Genomic DNA, 23,628 nt, shown 5'->3' on the forward strand with positions numbered 1-23,628 from the left:
CACTGTCCTCAGTGTTTATCGAGGGCAAGTGATTTCCTGGCCTGTGTACAGAGGACCTGATTCAGTGCCCAGTCCTGCGACTTACTTCGATGGGGACCCAGAGTCGCTGTCTTGTCAGCACATTTAATTCTTAGGGAATTACATGATTTGAGAAATGAGCTTTCTATGGGGATGAAGGGAATTATGGAAAACTGGTACATGCCACTGAATACAATTTCTCTATCATTACATCGCCAACTACATGTGCATATATTTTAAAATATGCATAAATATGCACATATGTAAAAATATTCAGTTGAAATACACTTGATCTTTCAAAAATGAAAAAAATCACCATACTATTTTTGACTTCTGCATTATCATTTCCTATGACTCTTTTTGCTAAATTCTAATGTCCAATCATCTAGAATCAGTGGAAATTACTTTGTGATTAGGTTTAATTCACTATGATTTAAATTGTGAGGGAATCTATTGATCTGTGTGTGAATCATAATACGACCACCATCTTTCCCCAGTTCAATACCGCTGTGAGGAAGGGTTAGGAAAAGGCCAGAGATCGAGACACTCACTCATCTATTTACAAAAAGGACTGAGAGTCCCTCTCACGGCAGCCAGGGAACAAGGCCCTGGGGCTTCACACAGAAGGAATAATCTACTGACACACACGCAACTTCCATGATAACATGAAACTTCCACCTCCTTAAGAACACCTGAGTCGGTCCTAGAATGGTAAATCCTTCTACTCCGTACTTCAGGATTAGACAAACCCTTCTCTGCACCATTTTAGTTCCAGAGGAGGTAGGAATGTCTGGAGAATCTCCTTCTGTTCCACGGCTCTTCTATTTCCAACCCAACCAGCCTATGGAGCGACATTTCGATGCCGCTACAACGTGACACTGGTCAACGCGATACCAGGGAAGAAAACGAAGGGATGTAATCAAAGAGCATGGAGCGCAGATGCCCGGGGAGGGCCATGCTCCCGGCTTCCACCCTGGTAACATCACAGCGCCCTCCACCTGCCTCGTTGCCGAACCGACTCCCGCTCCTCCTGCAAAACAGAGCTCAGCTGTCACCTTCCCACCCCAGGCTGGCTCTTCTTATGAAAACTTCCACCGTGCCCTGGGTGCGGGTTTTGCTTTGAACCACCACATCTGTATCACCCGTCAGTGGCTATGCAGCCCTGCCAGCTGTGTCCTGTCTGCGGGCAGAGAGGATCCAGCCAGCTCACCCCGATGAGACGCGTGGCAGGCAGGCAGCGACTACCTAATACACAGATGAATGAATGACCCCCCCCCCCCCGGGGGGAAACACTTAAAGCGCTGGCATCTCTCTGGGGACCACAAGACATTTTACCACCAGAGGGATGAGGAGGGAGACACCACAGCCCTAGGTTCACATGCCTGATAAACACAGGAAAAGAGCAATTCAGAGGGAAGCACTACCCAAAGACAAGAAATCTGGATTAAAGCCACCGCTGCTCTTCCAGAAGACGGGAGGCACGGGGTTACCTCGTTTCGGCCTTACTGAGCAGCGCCTCCCATCTGCTGTCCAGCAGATTCAGCTGTTTCAGGATCTTCACTTTATCCGCGGGTTCTGCTGTGTCGGCAATTTTTTCTCCCTCCCGTTTGATCACCTCCACGGTGGATTTGCGGTCATCCAGCAACCTCTGGAGAAGCTGAGGGCAGAGCATTGAGTTTAAAAAAGAATTAACAAACAGAAAGGAAGCCGAGGAATAACTGTATCAACATGTGGAAGACATACGCTACGTACTTTGGGTGTGCGATGGGTTCACACACAAAAAGGGTCTGAGAAGTAGGACTGAAAAAAAACCTCATTTTGTTTAATGATTCATTACTACTATTGTGTCAGACTCTGTGGTGGGGGCTTTTCGTAGTAAATGAAACTAACATCGGGGGAGGGGACAGCTCAGTGGGAGAGCGCGTGCTTAACACGCACGGGGTCCTGGGTTCAATCGGTAGTACCGCCATTAAAAATAACAATAATTAAATAAATAAAAAAACCTAATTATGTCTCTTCCCAAAAAATAATTTAAAAAATAAATAAGATTAAAAAATAAACGTAAAAACAGCTTTAAAAATAAAAAATAAAACTAATATCAATAAGACCACTAAACCATTCATTACTTGTTTTTTAATATACAATAATGGCGTAGAAGGTGCCACGGGGGAGACTCCACTGCACTGAAAAGTGCAAAATCCCCATTACCGCAATGAAACGGGGATGCCCTAGGCTCCCAACCACTGTCTGTGCCACGGAGACAGAAAAGGCCACCACAAATCTTTGCTGCTTTCAGAACCTCTTCCCACGTTAGCCAATCCATCATAACAGACAGGGAAGCTGAGACTGGGACCAAGTTCACGAGCTACTGAGGCTAAAATGAGAGGCTCCTGGCTCCTTTTACAAGGTTGGACTGGCTCCTAAAGTCCTTTATGAGGGTGGAAACTAATAAGAGCCTTGAAATACCATCTCCAGAATGAAAACAGGGTGAAACGTGGCAGAAATCGCCAAAGCTGGCTAAATAAGACTAATATTTCAGGATTTAGCAGCAGCGGCAAAAAAAAAAAAAAAAAAAGAATTCAATTTAATTCTTCATTGCAAGAAGGCTGGAATGGAATGCTTGACACAGGGAGCCAGAAATCGGATTACCTTCCTCCAAAGGAATCAGAACAAGTATTTCAGAGGACGAGTGCGGGGCACAGGCGCTGTGCTGAGAGTGGCAGAGAAGGCACAGGTGTACAGACCCCTGGGGACCCCCCCCATCCTGACTGATGCTTACGGACTGACGGGCACGGACAGTCACCGGAAGTAACAAGCTGAAAGGGTGTCCTCTCCTGGTCACTCTGAGACCAAGACCACCCAGCAGGGGGGAGAGGAAAGTGTTCAAAGAGAAGGGGGGACACGCCCTCTCCTGACACAGGTTAGAGTCATTATACGAAGCACGACAGGTGGCTCAGCCAGTAAAAAGAACAATTAAGGAGATTACTTGGGGTAAACGTTACATCAGAGGCCCTAGCAATGAAGAAGGCAGAGTCAACAAACAGGTTCTGTCAGTTAGTCACAGGTTATCAACTCTGGGAGAATAATGAAAGTTTAAATTAAATCGTGAATGGTCACAGTTATATCACACCACGTCATAGAATATTATATCTATTTATTCTATTCATTAAGTATATTATAAAAATTATAAAATACATCATTATACTTTATTGTTATAAATTACATAAACTATAAATTATTTTATTACATATCATATACTAGTTTTTTCCAAAAATTACACAAATGCAGTGTGTTTCCTGTTATGTTTCTTTAATCCTCACCGCTAAATCTATTTCCAATAGGTTAATTTTCCCACATTATAAAGACTTGAGAGAATTTTTAGACAGAGTAGCACTGCATGTTAAAACTCAGTTAAGACTGTTAATCCTTTCCCTTCTTTTCAAAGAGAAACCTTGTCAATGTGCTGTGTGATAGGTGTCCCCCCCCGCCTTCTGTCATTTCAAGTCACGGCTGATAAATTAATACTGCAAAGGTCACTAAATGCTTCCTAACTGACCATGAAAGTTGTACGTGTGGCTCCAAGTAGTCACCATCCCTCTGAGGAGTGTCCTTCCAACCTGGTCCTGTGTTTGTGGTGTCAAAAGACACCAGAACCTACTGTCTAGCACAGGGAACTATATTCAGTTTCTTGTAATAATATATAATGGAAAAGACTCTGAAAAGAAAATACATATGTATGTACGTATGTGTATAACTGAATCACTTTGCTGTACACCTGAAACTAACATTGTAAATCAATTACACTTCAATTAAAAAAAAATTTTTTTTTTAAAGACAGCAGAGCACGTCTCTCAGCATGTGTGAATTAGCTTTCTGCCTCATTAGTACAGGCTGAAGCGTAAGAAACTGCCCGTATTGAATCCAGAAAAAAGGCAACTTCACATGCAGCAACCAACTGTATGGGGGAACAAGGGTATTTCCTCTCCAAGTCACCTGTTCAGTGAGTGAGGTCTCCCGTGAGTTCTCTAGTTTTTAAAACTGCACACACACCCCCTCCACTCAGCACTTCCTGTCAGCCACCCTTACCTGTCACTTCCTAACCCTTATCTCCCTCCTGCTTTGTTTATCACTTGCTAATGTACCTCCACTGACTCGTTTACTCCACTTATTGCCTCTCCCTGTTCCTCCCTTCCCACTAAACCTGAAATTCAATGAGGAACTCTGATCGTTTTTATTCGATCCTGTATCTCCAGCCCCTGGAACCATGGCTGACCTGCGGCAGATGGTCAATAAATGTTTGTTGAATGACTAACAGAATAATGCCTAGAGCATTGATAAGCAGTTACCTAGGATATCCTAGTCACATGGTAAATTCTTACTCTCATTAAGATTTAACATGGAACCAAACAAAAGCTCCCTTACCTTTTGCTCTTGTATCTGGGCCTTCACCACCTTGAACTCGGCGGACGGGGGCTTCTGATTGGCCACCAGCTCCTCGGTGTCCACCATCCAGCTGAGCAGGGACTCCAGTGCATCCTGGAACCTCCCGCAGTGCAGGAGGGCCTCCTGTAGCTGGGCTGCTCGCTGGGCAACCTGCACAGTCGTGGGGAGGGGGGTTCAAATGATCTGCTTTGTTCACAAAAATAAGATCCCCCCACCAGCCAGCACTGTCCATGCCCATCTTCCCATTTGGTCCCAAATTTTCTTTCCTTTTCCACTTCAAATGTACCCAAAGCACTGACAGTGGGCAGGACAGGGATGGGAAAGAGACAACTTAGCAAGTAAACCGAGGAGATAAGGTTACCACCCCAACTACTCAACGCAAAAGGGGAGATCTTTGAGGTCTCGGAAATGTCCAGTACCTTTATGATTAGCAATCAATGTTCAAATATTTTAAGGTTACTGAAACAAAGAATGCCTTCTTCATTTTTCTCATTATCCCTGGGATTCATCTGTTACTTCCTACTGACGAGTATCAAGGACAATGATTTTTCAAGAGACTTATATTTTTAAAAAAACATTATCGTACAGAGAATCAGAATTACATTTTGCAAGGCCAACTAACTACGAAGTAACCAATTAAACTCTGCAAGCTTCTAGCTCTCGAGTCCCTTCCTGACAATCCAGGGCCTTTGTCTTCCAGTAAACGGAGTCTCTGTGTCCTGCACAGAGATATCCAATAGCCCCTCTCAAAAGTCTCTTCTGCTTGGTCTGCAAAAGTCATTGGCAAGGTATTTTAAGTGGCATGGAGTATATTTCCACCTCACACTGCCGCCCAGTTGTGTTTGGGGACCACTGAGATATGAATCGGACTTTAAAGAAGGATCCCCAAGACACGGGAGCATATTTTCCAGTGTTTTCCGTCATGGTTTAGAAAAAGGTGGGAGCCACATCTTACAAGTAAAATGATATTTGGGGTTCACGATCTCTAGGGAGGAGGCAAACCTTTCATCCAGGGCAGACAGGCTCACAGGGGCTATGACCCGCACTGTGTGACCTATGATACAGTGCGGAGTGGGTGGCCGATGCCTGAAAATTAGGTTTCACATTAGAAGTGAGATTTCCGAGTTCTTCTGCAAGTCAGCTGACGATGTGGCGACAGGGGGCCCAGGCCCCTGGGTGGCATTGATCTGTGCCCTTCGAGATGCACGTGCTCCCCCAGCCCAGGGCCGTCACAGCTGCATGGCCGGGTCCCTGCCCTGAGGGGGACCCTGTCCCACCCAGCTCGCTTCCTGCGTTTATGCCGCCTACCGAGTCCCTCGGGCGTCAAGTGTGGGCCACCCAGGTCCCAGTGATGTCAAAGAGGGGATGGTTTTCGGGGAGCCTGGCTACTCTAAGTACAGTCGCAACAAACTCGAGAGCCACCAGCAGGAACGGCAACGAAGGGGGACGCAGACATCACCTTCTTATTGAGGGTCTTCCACCGCGTGCTGGCGTCGTCCAGGTCCCGCTCCAGAGCCTGGGTGCTGGCGCCCTTGGCCGCGCTCTGAATGAGGCCTTGACCCAGCCAGTTCACGTCCTGCTGCTTGACCTGCAAGGGTTCAATCTCTTCTTTTTGGAAGACCTGCAGTCGGAAGAACAACAGTTACATGAATTGTAGGACCTAACAACCAGCCCACAGAACAGCTGCTCATCAGGAGATCAAGGCAAGTTCTGCTGCCTACTCACACGTTGCCGCCGCCCTGCGAAGAACAGTAAGAGAGTGAACTAAATACAAATTCAGTGTTATCAAAACCACTCAGGAATAGTAAAGGATGATACCCAAGTGCATTTAATCAGATTACCTATGAAACCAAGAGAAGAGTACGTAAGACTTCTCTCCATCGCTTCATTATCACAGCACTAGGAATTTCCCATCATTCCAATTTAACTCTAGTAAAAAACATTCAGAAAATGCTAAGGAGCAAAATGATACGATGGGCCCTAACAGGCTCTCCAAGGATGCCTGCTGCTTGCTGGCAAATGACACTCAAATTGGAAGTGGGAGTCACGCACAAGATGATGAGGTGAACTGGAGGGGCCAAATATCGGGACAGGAACAGAAAAATGGTGCAGGCAGGCACTGGAATAGTGTGAATCCCTGCACATCCACCCTTCAGGGTCTGTCAAGACGCCAATGGGCTTGGCTTGCAAGAAGCACAGAGACCTCCCCTCCTGGACCTGATCACACATCACCAGCACAGCAACTCTGGTCGCTCTCTGGTCACCGCCTGCACGGTCAGTGGTTTTCCAGCACCCTCCCTAACGACTCTCCATCCCATTCAATTTGCAGGCCCCGTTGCCCATAACTGGCAAAAGACCTAATTAATGTGTTAGAGTAAAACACAAGTTTCATGAAAGCACAGATTCCTGTTTCCCTTATAGCAAGTCCCATACCCCAGACCCACCACAGTACCAAGCTTGTAATTATTTGCCAAATGATTACCAGTATAGAAAATTTTATTTATACCTTGAGGTGAATGATGATAAATCCTCCATAGATAGTACAGGGGAGGCACATCGACTCTTTCATAGATAATACAAATGTTCTTAACATGGGGCTTGAAGGAGGCCGTGAGGGGAATCAGTTAGCTTAACTGAGGAAGGCAAGTTTCAGCTGGATGACAAGGCAAGACAAGGTGTGGGGCACTGAGTCATTACACTCCAGGCCACGATATAAATACATCAACAGTCCAAGTGAATGAACAGTTAACACAGAATATTCGTAAACACGATAAAAGCAGACATCAAAATGGTACTTAAAGAAAAAAGTTATAAGCACAGTATGGAAACTAATTTTCAAAGACGCAGAGGCAGCAAGAGGTAAACTCCCCAGACTTTGGGCCAAGCCTAGCACACTGGATACATCCGTGTTACGGAGTGAATGAGGAAAGCAAGGAACAGCAAGCAAATAAGCAATCATCTCTTCTTAAAGTCCTCTCTTAGCAGAAAGCCCCAATGTCTTCGTCCACAGAAAGTCCATACAATTTCCACACTGGTGAACTGTTTCTATATAACAATCCTAAATACACAAAGTCAATGACAGCTAAACAGGTAAGAATTCCCCAAATCATTGGGGAAAAAAACATACATTTTCATAATTTTTTTAAAAAAGGCATTAATTTCCCTAGTAAGTCAATAGAAACTTACAGCGAGGTAGCAAAAACAGACTTTGGCGATATGATTGATTCTACAATTTTTCTTTACCACTTTTTAAGTTACTACTTCTTGAACTAACAGCTGTAGACAGGTTTTACTACTTACAGAAAAAGAGGGGGAGGAAGAAAACTGCTACATTTTTAATTCCAGGGACTTGTCTGGTATCTAAGAATTCAGGGGAAAGTTTTATTCTCCCTCGCAGCTCATTTCCAGGGCAAAAAGAAAAAAAAAACTAATAAAAATGATCCAGTAAATTGCCTTAACCTCTAGTCTTGGTTTTACAGAAATGAACAGAGGAGTTCTAGATGAGTTAGTGGTCATTTTCTAAACAGCTCCCCCCCCCAAAATACACTAAGGGTTTAAAAAAAAAAGACATCCACTAATTTATATACTCCTAAGAGTTTAATTACTTTCTACAAATCAACTGCAAAACCCTTCACAGGAAAAAAGGACTTTGCTGAGCTTTGAAACTAGCGTGCCATTTCACGCACACTCACAGAAAAGGGCATCGCTGATAAGAGCGATGATTTCACAGACTGAGAGGGAGCTTTTCTGGTATTGTCCGAATTCCTTATCTCTCGGTAACAAAATACCTAGGGAGAGAGCCACTCCCCCAAATGGAACCCACAAGCACACAAACACAAGAGAAGCTTAAAATAAAACGCAATTACCTCTGAGGCAAAGTTTACCAGAAGAGCCTAGGAGAAAAAGACCAAATATAGCTGAACTTCAATCTAAGTGGGAAGAAAAAAATTACAGGCTGGACAGACAACCTCTCCTTATGACAAGGCTGCACCCTTTACTTTCTTACCTCACTCACCACTCACAGAAAGTCTGGATCTGTCACGACTGCAGAATAGGGTACGGGAACGTCTCCCCTCCCACACACCCAGCCCCTGGGGGAACATTCTCAGCACATTTCCAAAGTCCTCACTCTGCGGGGAGCACTTCTCAGACCACAACAATATAACACTGTGCTTGTACTCTCATGACTAAGCCTGTTCGAGCTTAATAAATCCAATATAACTGCCCTTAAATGGCAGGGTCTTAGACCACAATTTGTGTAAAAGCCCAAGGTTGACATAAATCCACAGTGGAGGCATTCTAAGTGACGGGGGACAGCCACCATTTCCACCAACAGTAGCAGGACTCTATGAACAGCTGGGAATGATCCTTCTCAAAGGCGGTCCCCCCTAGTTAATCTGTTGTCTTGGTCAACTGAGCAACAGCTACCATCTTGGAGGGTACCAGTCAAGCCCCGCCCCCAATAAAAGACCGGATTGATCATTATTAGAAACACCAGTGACCCCTTTACAACAGACCCACAGACTTTCGGCATCATAGTTCCCCATTCTCATTAATTACCTGACCAGAGGGAAAGCCATTACAGACGGTATCCAATATTCCCACCTGCGCCCGTGTTTTTCTGGGAGCCGCTTTCCTTTTTACCGCTCTGAATTTCGGGGAGCACTCCATACAGATCACCTCCATCTCCTGGGCAGAAAGGGACACCTCCATTTCCTCTTTAGGTGCGACGCTGGATTCTTCTGAATCATACTGTGTCAAGAGTGTCAGGTTTTCCACTAAACTTGCACTACCGTGATCTCCATCATTTCCCCCCAGATCAGGGTGAGAGAGAGCTAAGTCCTCGGGAGACCCTCCCATCAGCTCCCTCCTGTGTGCTGGGATGTGGCGTTCCCCCGATCTGTATGTCTTCCCTTCTTCTCCAGGGTTAGAAATACACTTGCTTTCCCCATCTCTTGGCACAGGAGATGGGTCACACTGAACGGTGCTCTCTTTGAAATCGTGCCTCAGGCAGCAATTTTCAGCGCAGATCCCCCTTGGACCGTGTGCATGTTTTCTTTCCTCTAGTGGGAAAGCCTCCTGTAAGATCAGTTTAAAGTTCTCAACGGGGTGGGCGCTCCCACATGAAAGCAGGGGCATCTTCTGTTCACTGACGGAACTGGCAGAAAAAAAGGGTGTCTGTTGCTCCGCTGTGTGAATGTCTTCAGCCGAAGACAGGCTTCTCATGTGTGACTGGTCTCCGGTTAAAATGCCCTGTTTTTCTTCCCTCTCTGCCGGAGGGCTGCACAACCCGGAGTCCTCCTCCTCCGACGTGAGGGAGTTAGTCCCCCACCTGCACCTGCCCACCTTGGTTACAGCATCTGACACATCAGTAGGTTCCACAAAAGAGCTTTCACTTTTGTTCGCGTAATCCATCAGATTGGCTGGAACAAACATTCGCCAGGACCGTCTGTGCTCTCTCTTTTCCGCGTGGGGTTTGGCTTTGGGTAACCCTGCTGTTCGGACGATATCGCTGTTGAGCTTGAGGGCATCAAAGATCATCTTTTCATCTAGCTTGTGGGCTTCACGGCCTCTGAGCTCGAACACGCTGGAGGGAGCCAGGGCACCGTTGGAGCAGAGAGAGCTCACGTCCAGTGTTCGGTGACTGTAGGGCAGAGTCCTGTCTGTAAAATGCCTGGAGGACAGGCTCCCTTTGGAACCAGAGTCGATCTGCTCGTTCAGCCTGACCGTGTCATAGATGGAGCGCTGCGGGACGTAACAGTCCTCGATGTTCAGGTCCTCCTCTTCCTCACCCTTCCCCACACACGGGGGATTCTGACGTAAACAGTCCGGCCTGCTCAGTGGCTTCCCCATGACGAAGACAGTCAAAACAAATATTGCAGCTCTCGACACAGACAGCAGGAAATAAGGCAGAGCATCTTGCAGCAAAGCACGCTTCTGAATGCAACTATCAAGTGTCTTCAGCACCAAGACACATCTCAAATAGCACAGGTTGGAACCGACGAGCGGTTGAAGGCCAGCATCAGTGCACCAGTCTAAATGCAACTATCCCTTTACCTGGGTGTTTCAGAGTGAGTCTAAAAAATAAAGTGCCTCAAGAACAGAGAACAGAACTCTCCTTCCTCCCCCTCCCCCCAGCCTCCCAAGTTCCCTTTCACACACTCCAAAACACAGAAAAAAAAAAAAAAAAAGAAAACAAATAGACACTTAACAGTGGCTTAAACACTCAGGACATTCCATTGTCAGTCCATTTCCCTTTTTATTCTAATTTTGCAGCTGAGATTTCCAGACTAAAATTTCCAAGCAAGCACTCCAGCAGGCTGAAGGCGACTTTCAGCAGCGCTCTGGTTGACTGTAATCCACTTAAAGATGGCTTGCAAAACTCCATCTCTTTCTTTTATAAATAAACCAAGGTTCCGAAACTTAAAAGGCAAACGCAGGGACCACGTATTGTTCAGAGGAAGGCACAGAACAAGTCTTCAGAGAAAAAAAATAAGTTAAGTCTAACGCTGTTAGAAAGTTAAACTTTTCTTCTCCTTGTTTTGGGAGTAGCTATAAATAATCCTGATTCAAAGGCAGTTTCTCTTCCCATATTAAGCTTCTTCGAGGCTATTCAGAACCACCCGAAGGGGGAAAAAATAGACTTTTTGGACGGCCAAGCCAGTACAATCCAGCAACCGTTTAAAGTAAACAGAAAGCCTGGTGTACTATAAATTCCCCTTTTTAAAAAAAAGCCATTTTCAGAGTCTTATCTGAGCCTCCTTAAGACGACTCATTCCACCTGAGGCAACTGCAGCACAGAAGAGCTCCGGGCTCCCTCTAAGGCACGGGCAGAGCTGGGAAAGCGCGCCGACTCCCGCGTCTGAAGGGGACCGACTGCGGCCGCAGCGCCGCTTGCATCGCAGCCGGAGCCGGAGGTAGGAGGAGGCGGCGGCGGCGGCGGCGGCGGCCGCAGAGGAGGGCGGCCCGGAGGCCCCGAGCCCCGGCGCTCCGCGCCACGGGCCGCATCCGCTCCGCGCGCCCCTCGCTCCCGCTCGGCCGCTACGCGCTCCCGCGCCTGGGCTCCGCAGGCATCTCCCCGGACTCCCGGCGCGGCCCCGGCCCCCGCCAGCCCTTCAGGGGGAGGGACCTCGGGGCCGCGCCGCTGCGATGCAAACGCCTGCTGGTGACATCAGCGCGAAGCAGCCCCGGTGCTGGAACTGGGGAGAGGGCGGCGCGGGTTCACCGCTCGCCCGGCGCCACCGCCGGCTTCTAACCCGGGAGGGGAGGGGAGGGGAGAGATTGGGAGAGGAGGGGAGGGGAGGGGTTGGCGAGGATAGGGGTGGGGTCGGGAGGGGAGGGGTCGGGAAGGGAGGGACGGGCGAGCAAAGGCAGAACCTGACACCCGGAGCCCCGCCGGGGGCCGCGCCCACGTGGATCCTGAGCGGGGAGAGGAGCTAACCGGTCCCCATCCTTCTGCGGAAGCCACACTCCGTGCGCTGAGGTCGCGGGCTCCCAAACGTTTAATATCTGCGATGCAGAGCGCACAACACGTTGAAGCCGAAAATGTGTCATTTTTGTAAAAGCCCAAGTTCAAGTTCAACTGTTCGCCAAAGTAAATAATCCCTGAGGGCACGGAGCCCTGCGCACCGCTGACACGAATATTAGTAGTTAGTACTAACCATGCCGTCCTCCTGAGTTTGGTGCAGGACATGGGCGAAGATCAAGGGCAGTTAAGTGACTGCATATTTAATAAACAAAATCACATCCACAGATTTCTATCTACTAAACAAACACTCTTTAAAAGCACCGTTTAAAATAAACTCCGCAAGACAAACTTTAACCTTGTGTGTGTGGGGGGAGGGGATTAATAGTTTTATTTAAATAAAATAAAATCTATCCATCCTTTACGAAATAAGCAACATTGTCAGAATAGCAGATAGAGGACAGATTTTTCCCCCCCAATCTCACAAGATAATCATTTGAACATAAGTAAAACTGTGCTGATCCCAAGTGAAGACAGTTCTAGTAAAAACAACCATTTCCTTTCCCTGGTGATTTTACAGAAAAGATGTGGGAGGGAACTTTTGTACCTTTCATAAGAAAATATTATTCCAAAATGATTTTTATAACCCTAAGAACTGAACCTTTTAAAAATAAAATCCATCTGTAACCAGAACTCTAGAGGTAACACACCCATTCAACAGTTATTAGATGCAACTCAGTACGTGGCCATCATTACGCTGGAAAAATATATACACAGCCATCTGTAAGGAAAAATATAAGCAACTACCCGGCAACGTCACAATAGCAATGCCCACTTTTCACAGTCAAGAAGTGAAATATTTCAACAAGCATGTGACCCCGTGGTGTTTGAGCACACAGGCTGTTCCGACGTGTTGATTACAAGACAGAAAAAGGTGCCCACAGTTACCATGTTTGAACAGTGGGTTGGACACAAGGCAAACACGAAAGGTTTGACCACTGACTGTCACTACCTTGCTATGTAAACCTGGAAAGCTACTTATTCCTGGCTCTGTGAACAGTAACATTTCCACAGAATGTGGACAGCTGCCTTTCTCCAAACATTCTGAGAGCCTCACTGAACTTTTCCTAAGAAAGAATGTCTCTGATTCAGCCCACCTTAGACTCCTAACTCTGAATCATGAGCACGATTCTGTTCCAGTCTTCCAGCCTTATGTAGAGCTAAGAAGACCGACCTCATGTTTGAGGCGGGCAGCACATTTTTAAAACTGCACAGATAATTCGTGCATAAATTCAACCACTCCTCAGACAGTGCCTCCTCTCTGCCAAACAGCCCGGTGAGCACTGGCCAAGTGCAGGTGCACCACCGTCCCTGCACAACTGATAGCACAGTGGAGGAAAGGGATGGGAGAAGGCGCGCAGTACGGCCAGGGAGCGGGGAAGGCTGCGGGAGAATGTCCTCCAGTAGATGATGTTTAAGTACACGCCATTTATTTAATAACTGAGTTCCTATTTCATTAAACTGATTTCAACTAACCCTACCAACGATGATCCCAATAGTTCTGATTCAAGATGAAATGTGTCCTATTAATATTATATTGGTATTTATGACAACCGCCTCAATATTTCTCTTTGTGACTTGGTATCAGATCCCAAAGATCTATCTGAATAACATAAAAGAACTCACAGTTAGGGCAGAACTGGACTGGTTTCTCTTTTCTTCCTAAATTTGATTTATAACTGCTCTAATGTTAATATAAGTAAGATGTATTAAACTGTTTTCAATATTAATCATGATGCCTAGATCTCTCATATTTTCGTGAAAGAAATACACAATGAATATAATGAGCAACATTTTTCTGACGAGTCGTCAGTAAGCACTATTTCACACATACGGAAATCACAGTGTTAAACTGTTCTCAAAACGTAACTTGACCTACTCAACACAGCCTACGAGCAGCTGGATGTGATCCAGCTACGGTATCTTCTACAGGCAGGTGATTTTGGAAAAGCATAAAAATACTACCTGAATTATAGGCAGAATGGTACCCCTTTCTCGTTTTAAAGCTCTAAAATGAAATTAAATCTTTCAAAATGAAAGTTCCTGAAAAATCTTCCCACTAAGTACAATGACCCACTTGACAGAAAAGTTAAAAGGCCAAATTTATCCACTGAAACATGAAGTTTTTGGAGCTGAAAGGCTGGAGATATTAGGAAACTCAAGTGCAGTTAAGTGGGAAATATCTGTATGAGTAAATTATTATCCGTAAAGCCTGACAAAAATATCTTCCTAGCCTACCAGATGCTGAAATCCGGCTTAGAAGCCAAGCAAGAGATGTGTGGGGTCTTTGCTGTGAGCACAAAAACCAGGCCTTCGGAGCAACAATTTCTATTACTCTTTCTAAAACAGATATGCCATTAGCTAAGGAAAGCGGAAAGCATCCTATGTTTTTAGTTTTCAAACTGATAAACTTCTTCACAGAAATGGGTCAAGCGTTTTCAAGGCTATTCATCAGGTAAATATGCAATCACTATTTATTTCAGGGGGAAATAATTCCTATTTGAAGGAAAGCGGGGTATTCAGACCCCACAACAAAAGCAAACAAATTCAGACACTTAACAGGTTCACCGTGTGATCTTGCTGGGAATTCGTCTTGATAAACTCCTTTTCTTTCTCTGTTACCATCACAGCCTTTCCCTATCCGAGCTATTATTAAATGAAGGATTAGAGACCTAGATAAACATTTAAAAAACGTCAGATTTGCTTATCAAGAAACCAACGTATAATTGCAAAAACAAAGCGAATCCCTCCCTCTCCGTTCCTGTCTCTCACACACATAGACAACCACATCTTTAAGCAACTTTGCAAATATGATCCCAGTGACCGTAAGGCAGCCCCTGCTGAGTACCAGGGAAATAGCTGTTATGTCTCAGAACTACTCTGAAGACAGCTTATTTTATATTACAAAAAACAAAAAGATTTTATCCACGACATCAGGTTAAACTAAAGCTACCAGAGAGAGTCACGTCAAACGCGATTATATTTCAAAGTCTACCATGAAAATAGACCCAGTTCTTCAGCTCTTCTCTGCTTCATTTTTAGAAATTATTAAATAACAAAACACTAGTCTTTCACTCGATACAAATTACGCCACTTAGAAAAATGTTTACGCCTCCCTAAAATAGGATGTCAAAACTAACGGTCAACAAAAGCTTATAGCCCAACAAAAACGAAATTAAGATGGAACTGAGTTAATCTACGGCTTCGATCAAGAAAGCCACAATCGCTGAGACGAGGAAACGTCCAGCGCTGGTGGTGATGGTCACTGACCTCAGCCCAGCATCCACATATCTGTTCCCAGGGCAGTTTCACACACAGTCACCTCGTGGTCCCACAGCAGCCAGCTCTCCAGGACACGTTCCTCGGGTGAGCGTTCCTGCTGTTCTGGATTTAAACAAACAACGGCTGGTTGCTCAAAGCCACCCTAATCAGTTGATGGCAAAGACGATCTGAAAATTTCCCAGAGAAAATAGAAGAAATGCCACAGGAGGAATAAAGTTTGGCCAAAACACTGCCTTACATCCGCCAAAACAGCCAGGCTCTGACGCTCACCTGCGGTGGGACTCTGGGCAAGCCACTTACCCTCCCCAGGGGTCTGCTTCCTCACCGTAAGGTGGGGGTGACATCAACACCCACCTCTCACGGCTGCCAACAGGATTACAGGCAGTCTAGGGTCACACTTGACACACAGTCAGCCCACAATTAATGTTAACTGTCGTGACTGTGATTTTTAGACCCTACGCACGCAAGCATACACACACAAAATAAAATTAATGACTGTGCAAGCTGCTATCTTTATTTATCATAATATTCTTGGTTTTTGTTTGTTTGTTTTTACCTATGGCACTGGGATATGCCAAATGCAGGTGACTGTCCACTTGGCAAACCTTTATTTTAGTCACTGGGTCTCCAGACCCTGAAGGTATATCATGATATTCTTTGTTCCTGAATTTCATTAAAATCAATCAACTCCTTCCAAAATAATCAGAAAACAGACACACACAGTCTGAAGTGGCTGAAGAGGACACGATCACCTTATTTTTCTTCACAATCAAAGAAAACAGTCACCATAACCATTAATGGTAATGATGCGTATTTAGTGTGTTTCAGTTTGCAAAATGCTTCCAAAGCAATGGTGAGGGAACCCTTCCTCCTTCCTAATTTTTTTTTTTAATGGAGGTGCTGGGGATTGAACCCAGGACCCTGTGCTTGCTTATCACGGGCTCTACCACTGAGTTACTCCCTCTTGCTTTTGCTTACTTTCCAAAGAATTCCCCACAAGCAGAGCCACATTTTCCACCAGACTCACAACTGGGGACCCAAAGAGCAGGACCAAAATGATCGCTTTTGCCCATTTTCTTACAAGTAGTGAAGCAGCGGAGAGATACAAAAATCTTTTTTTTTTCCCTACACAAATTCGCAGAAAATCCAGAGAAACGATAGCGTTTCACAAAGGCGCTGAGCGCGCTTAACTTTCATTAGTACAAAGACTGCTTGGTTACTGTCATTTAAGCCCTCAAGCTTTAGGGCTGCACAGAAAATTCCAGAGACTCACTCCTCAAATCCTCCCCCGTCTTTGAAGCAGCAACTGCCACAGAACTTGACTTTTCTCATAGAGAATTCTCTGATATGAAATCTTTCTTTTGCAAACCAGAAGTGTGAAAGTTTGATAGAGAAATGAAGGAAGTCAGGCCAACGGTGAGGCAGTGTCCCTCCCCGTCAGGAATCAAGACCTACATTCAGAATCACGGCTTTTGCAGTCCCGAAGGACCTGAGCTTCAAAGGCACTTTACAAACAGCAAACAACTGTAATAGGAACCAAGGAGGAGAAAGCAGCAGCAGCTACTTTGAAGTTCTTTTGCAAAATTCAGTCACCTAAAAATAAAGTTAATCAGGAGGAACAAAGGAAAACGCTTTGTCAAATACATCAGCACAAAATCTGGAAGTCTGTTTGATTTCTAGTCACTTCTCCTGGGAAACAGTATGGTTTTGCCAATTCTGTTTCTTCTTGATCCTATTTCATCCTTCATGTGCTAGTGGTGGGGCTTTTAACATCACACCAGCCTTTACTGGACTGCCGTCTCCTCCCTCTGCCCCATCACCAGGCATCACTGGGGGCCACCGGGTGTAGACGTCTCTTGGCACCAAGGCACTCACAGTCCCATCAGAAACATTTTACTCCCAGCCCTCTGGGATGTGAGCCCATGATTTTGGTTTTTGAAAACCTGGATAACAGCAGGGAACTCTGCCCTGCCTTTGAAAATAGGAACTTTGGGAAGAAATTAAATTAATAAGGCTAAGATGACGATTAAAAAAAGAAAAAAAGGGAAAGAGCAGGAAAAGACTAGAATTCACCATTAAAGAAAATGCTGGGAGGCAAACACAAAGAGGACAAGATTTTTATGGGATGAACAAGCCACCTCTGCAATCAAGTTCAAAGCACGGCCGTGGTCACTCAGGAGGTCAGCCGCAAGCAACACCAGAAACAGACGCCGGCTTTCTAACCATCCTTCGACCTCCTAACTCATCTCAGGCTTCATTCCACGAGGCCCAGATCCCCGGGAAGCTTGGAGCCACCCCCGTGCCTGGATACCGCCCCCTCCACGTACCCTCATCCAAGCTCCAGCACCACTGGAAGGTGCTACCTGACATGCCACCTCCTTCTGAATCCATCAGTACTTTCCTTTTTTTTTTTATTTAACTTAATTTTTTTTTTTGAAGTATAGTCAGTTACCACCACTCAGGAAAAAAGAAGCACGCCCTACCTTGAACACATCAAGCTGTTGGTTAATCGTCTCCGTTTCCATCCCGACAGGGCCTTGAGACTCCTCATGCTCTTCCGCCTTCTGGAGCAGAGAGGAGAACTCGCCCAGTTTGCTGTAGAATTCCTCCAGACGCACGATGGTCCCTTCCACCTGCTCTCGTCTGGCTTGAGCGCGGTCCAGCAGTTTGTTGCACTGTTTGCTCAGCGCCTCCAGGTCCCGTTTGATTCCCACGAGGTCGGGAGAGGCCTCCTCTGTGGCCAGCAGCATCTTGCAGGCTTTGTTGGCGTTGGCGTTGCTCGCCATGAGCGCTTCCAGCTTCTGCAGGAAGGCCTGGATGTCCTCCTTCTGCCTCTGCAGTGTTTCCGCATCTCTCCCCACCGGGGCCATGCTGTCAAGGTCGTCGTCGAACTCGGCAAACTGAGAGAACATCTCCCGGATGGTGTTCTGGAAATGCCCAATGCCCTGCAGCTTGGTTTCTAAGAACGAGCACCTGTCACCCACCTGCTGGCTGAGCACACTGTGCTCCTGGGCCAACGTCTCCACCTGTAGTAACATGTCGGAGGTGCCCTTCGAGTCCGACGCCCCTGCCACGAGGTCCTGGGCGAGCCCTCTGGCCAGATCGACCTGCGGTTTCAAGGTCTGAAGCGCCTTCTGCTGGGTCTGCAATATGGTCAGGGACTTGCTGCTGTAAGCCTGGGGCCCCAGGGCGTCGTGGGCTGCTAGCTGTTCCTTTGCACCCTGAAGCTGCCTTCCAGCCTCTTTGGAAACTTCTTGAAACTCTTTAAACTTCTGGACCAGGTTCTCCAGGGAGGACTTTCTACTGTGCAGTTGCTCAGTGACCATGTCCACCTTCTGGAGCAGTGACTGTTCCTCCTCTGCAATCAACTCCTGGTCCACGTCGCAGACGCGGAGCAGGCTGCTGGCCGCGCCGTGTAACTGCTCCACCGTCCCAAAGTGCTGGTCCAGCTCCTTCTGCAGAGACGCCACCTGGGCAAGAGCCTTCTCCATCTCAGCGGGATCCAAGCCACACTGTATCTCCTCCAGGCAGCTCTGGCATCGGTCCGTCCACGGCCGGAGCGTCTGCACGAGCTCTTTGTGCTTGACGGCTTTTTCCAGCGCCCCTTTGGCCCTGTCTTCTCTCTCTTTCACCTGCTTATTAAGTCCATCCCAACTGGTTTTCATCGTGTTAAGTCGTGACTGCAGGGCGACCTTCTCTGACCCTTGCGTTTTCAGTAACAGACTTTCACCCTCCGCCATGGCTTTCTCATAAATATGGGACTGGGCGGTCAAAGTTCTCCGGAAGTCTTCCTGATCTTTGACTAATGACTCCAAGACCTCGAGTCGGGCAGAGATGGGGGGAGACTTGCTCTGCTCTTCCTTCTTGGTATCCAGCCAAGCCTGGAAATCCTGAGACGTCTGCTGAAACTGATGGGAGCTGGCACAGGCCGACTGAAGGTGCTGGACGTGGTTCTCTAAAAATGAAATCATAGACATGTTTGTTTCACATCACGGCGTCGAGCTAAGAAGCCCAGAGAAAAGCCACCAGATAAATGCACAGAACAGTCCGAAGGCAGAGGCTGTTCGCACTGACTATGAAGACTACAGGGGAGCCTAAGTTATTGACAAAGGGGGGAAAAGTCACAACGGAAAGGAAGGAAGGAGACCACCTACGCCAGGGCTGGGGCCGCCTCCTCTCCGGGGCAGGGGAGCGACCACTGCGCGAAGCTCAAGGTGAGTGAACAGTCCACCTCTTAGCAAATGGGACTTTTCCACTTGTGAGATTTCTACCCATCACAGAGGCCAATACAAGGCAGCGCATGGGAAGGACACGGGTCTGGATCCCAACCTAACCTCTCCGGAGCCGGAGGACCCAGGATGAATGATGAAACATCCAAGCCTCCTTTCCCCTAACGGGAGTTGTCAGCGTTGATCGAAGCTGTCGTGGGAATGAAATGACAGCACGCACCCATAGTTTCAAGCTCAGTGCCCTTCACCTAAGAGTGTTGATCATGATTATCGTCATCGTAAGGGCTCGTGTTTCTTACCCACATGTTGTCAACAAGAAACAGTTAGTCTGAAACGGCTGCTATGATTTGTAAGCAAACCCAATCAATTAACAAACACAAATAGCACCTAGTGATACTTTTCAAATAACAAACACAGCAGCCAGTGGGCTCTCCCCTGGCTGGCCCGTCTTGAGCCCAGTAATTCACTGCTGCTCCCGCAGACAAGCTTAGACACAGCGGCCATGGATTGATGGCCACGGGGTGATGGCCATGGGGCAATGGCCACAAAGTGATGGCCACAGTAAGCAAGAGAAGAAAATGTGCTTGATGCTTCTCTCTCACACGTGTCTCTGGAAAAGCTTCTATGACAGAGCCAGACAAGCTAAGCACTGGCAAGAAAACGATGCCCGGCCTTTTTAATAACCGTGCTCATTTCCGCTTCCCATGAAACAAGACTGTCACATAGCATAACCGTTTCCACCTTTAAAAACCAACTTAGGAGATCTGGCATCTTAACAGGCCTCTATTACGTGGACTTTGCCGGGGTTCGGTCCCCCCGCATCCATGTGGATGCCCCCCCGACGCCATGCGTGCCCGTCTCTGTGGGCAGGTCCCCTGCAGGGGCCCGGATCAGCCCGCAGCTCAGAAACCAGCAGCTCACTGATCCCTACTTCCGGGAAGCACGTGCATTAAGAGCAGACACACAAACCTGCTTTTTGCTCGATATCCTTAAATGACTTTAAGATGCCTTCCAGCTGCCGACTGAGTTCTGCTTTCAAGTACTCCTCTTTAACCAGGGCCGACAGGTCATCGCACAGGGCCTGGGCCACCTGGATCTGCTTCGTTTGCTGCTCTATCTCCTGCTTCAGCTCGCGGGCGGCTTCCAGCTGCTGGTTCATTGCGTCAGGGAGGGGGCCCCCAGCCATGCTGCTGCTCAGTCTGTGATCCAAGTCACCCAGTCTGTCGGACAGGCTTCTCAGGAGGCCCTGGTACTGCGTGCTTTTAACAATGGCCTGGTCAATCCGGTCACATCTGTCACTCAGTTGTCCTGTGAGGCTGTCCCACTTTTGGGTCACGGCTGCCAGTTGCTCCTTCACGATCCCGTGGAAAGAAGGGTGCTCCCCGGGCCTGCACAGGATGCCCTGACCAGCCGCTGTCAGCTGCTCGTACTGAGGTTTCCTGGTATCGAATTCTTGCAGCAGAATCTAAGGGAAAGAGGTAACGAGGGTGAGTGTACACATGAATGATGGGATAATTAATTACAGAAAACACAGCTGTAAGCTTCCAGACAGACAGGAATGGTAGATATTTATCTAGTTTTTGTTTGTTTGTTTGTTTTCTGTTACTGTTTCCTAGAGTGTATTTCAAAGGCACCGCAATTATCCTAACCTAATCCAAAGAGCAGTGGTGCTTCTAGAGATGACATTCTGCCTAAAATAATATTTAAAAAAAGAGAATAAATATTTTTGCTGCTCTGGGAAACATGAACTCTTACTCATTTTGTTCATTTATGTACGACCTTTCACATACAAGTGCTGCTTTGAGACAGGTTCACATCACACGAACACCAAATTTGATTTTTCCAACTTGTATTTTCCTTTTTGTAGGATTTTTTAAAATACTCTATAGCAACTGACACCACAGGAAATGCACAGTACCAACAGTGATTGTTAGGATGTAGTAACTCATGTGCATTGATTTACAAAGGTTCTTCTTAAACATAAGATTGATGTTTACAGTCTTTATTGAAAAGATCTAAGCTGATGGGAGCAGGGAGGGTGTAGCTCAAGTGGTAGAGCACATGCTTAGCATGCATGATGTCCTGGGTTCCGTCTCCAGTACCCTCCTCTAGAAATAAATAAGGAAGACTACTTACCTCCCCCACCAAGTTTTTTTTAAATTAAAAAAAAAAAAGATTTAGCCAATAAATCACATTGCTCCAAGGGTGCAGGCTCACACTGGCTCTCCTTATGAAACAAACGATCTCCAAGTGCCCTTCTTTTAGTAGAATATTTTCTCTCTCCCTGGGAGACTACGGACAGTTCTCTCTCCTCAAATATTTGTTTGTATCTTTTGTTTCCATTCTATTCAGACTTAGAACATACAAGACCAGGACAGCACTGTGACTCTCAGTTATGAAGACTGATCTGTGTTTTCAGGGAGTACAGACCAGCCTCCTGCTCCAACAGCAACCACTCGGACGTCAAGAAAACTAACTGTAACCACGCGGGGCTTCTGCGATCACATCTGACTTACGGTTTCTGGATTTTTCTCCCCTTGTGAATTTATCAATTTATAATGAGACAAGTCTAACTAACCCTCCGGGTTTCAAGGTTCCTTTCCTGCCCCCCTAATTCTGTCTCCTCTTCTTAGCCTTCCCAACTCGGGGCTGTAATGCACAAGCTTTGTAAATTTCATTATCTACCACCACAATCAATGTGAATAAAACCTCAAAGGAATAATCTCTAAACAATAAAAAGCATATTAATAGTGTCTCATAAAAATGTCATTACTTACGCAATCACATTAATACTTCAAAGGTCCCTCTTTAACAGGGGCCGCACAAACTGCCATATGACGCTAACGATCAGGGGACCCGACCACTGGTGGGCTCAGTAGGCCACTCAGAGACGCTCAGAGCGTTAGCTCTCTGGGACTTTCCCACCAGCCTCACGACGAAACCTTATGGGCACGTGAAATACGACAAACACACTCCAAGGCAGGAAGAGAATATCTGGTCCAAGCAAATGCGGCTGTAATGGAAACACCCATCCTGTGAAGTCAGGCAACACTCACCTGCACCTGCTGCCTTTGTGTGTTCAGCATATTGGGGTCGATGGACAAGGGCCCAAGGACACTGACCATCAGTTCTTTTTCGACGAGCCACTGTTTAAGTTGAGCCTCTACCGTCTGGAATTGGGTTAGATTATCTGAGGATTCTTGCAGTTTCTGTTGTCTGTCAACTGTTAACTGATTGAGCTCTTGCCACTTGGAATCTAAAACCCAAAGATAAAGGATGAGATGGGTTTGGTTTTTCATGCACCCAACGCAACTACATCTATGAAGACCGTAGGAAAGACAAAAATGAAACATGGTGGTGTCATTCCCTCTTCATAACGCTTCTTTGATCACTGATTAAGACCTAACTGCATTTGTGGATACAGATTTTTTTGGATCTGATGGATGTGTGTCAACTGAGGTGTAAGAAAAAAAAATCTGAATCTGATTTTGGAAGATAGTTCAGATTATGGAACATTCCTGAGAACCTCCTTCCTTCCAGAAGTCCAGCCGAGTCTGTTTACTCCACTGTAACAGACCTGCTAGAAACAACGGCAGATCTTCGATGACGCTCAACCATTCTTTTTGATGCAAACCACACATTAGCAACCAGCTGCTCCAGTGTTACACCAGGAAAATTCACCAACCCTTTAAACTCAACACTGGGTGGGAAAAAAAGCTTATGATCTTCCTATCAAAGCGGGTGGGTTTTTCCGTCTTAGATTTCTTTCTAAGGTTATCCTCGGGCACATTGTGGGATGCAATAATTCAGGACGCTCCTTCGTGCGTCTCCTAACTGTCCTATATCTCCATCACAAAACCTTAAACCCACCCGCCTTCCATCCCCAATACCCCAGTAACTCCATGTTGGTCCTCATCGTGTTCTGCCCAGACCTGTAGTTCTCAAACTTCAGTTGTGTCAGAGTCCCCTGGAGGGACGACCACTGACACGCTGGCCCATCCCTAGCGTGACCCATGCAGCAGGTCCGAGGTGAGGCCCAATGGCTGCATTTCGAACACATCCCCAGGTGATGCTCCGCTCTTGCTCCCAGGAACACACTTCGGAGAACTGCAGACCCAGACTGCCGGCCTC

At 46.7% G+C, this 23,628-nt stretch overlaps 1 protein-coding gene across 6 annotated transcripts in view; it reads right to left on the reverse strand.

Moving 5' to 3' along the window:
• The window catches only part of DST (dystonin), a gene marked incomplete in the record, with an annotated part of 422,913 nt that overhangs the window by 74,442 nt on the left and 324,843 nt on the right, over nucleotides 1-23,628 (reverse strand). For all 6 annotated transcript variants that reach the window (XM_064476599.1, XM_064476602.1, XM_064476600.1 and 3 more), the window contains 6 exon segments: nucleotides 1,509-1,675; nucleotides 4,441-4,611; nucleotides 5,921-6,082; nucleotides 17,752-19,223; nucleotides 20,467-20,962; nucleotides 22,554-22,753. In XM_064476599.1, the coding sequence (XP_064332669.1) occupies nucleotides 1,509-1,675; nucleotides 4,441-4,611; nucleotides 5,921-6,082; nucleotides 17,752-19,223; nucleotides 20,467-20,962; nucleotides 22,554-22,753 (2,668 nt within the window).

This window comes from Camelus dromedarius, chromosome 19 (genome assembly GCF_036321535.1).
Source record: "Camelus dromedarius isolate mCamDro1 chromosome 19, mCamDro1.pat, whole genome shotgun sequence".
NCBI lineage: Eukaryota > Metazoa > Chordata > Mammalia > Artiodactyla > Camelidae > Camelus > Camelus dromedarius.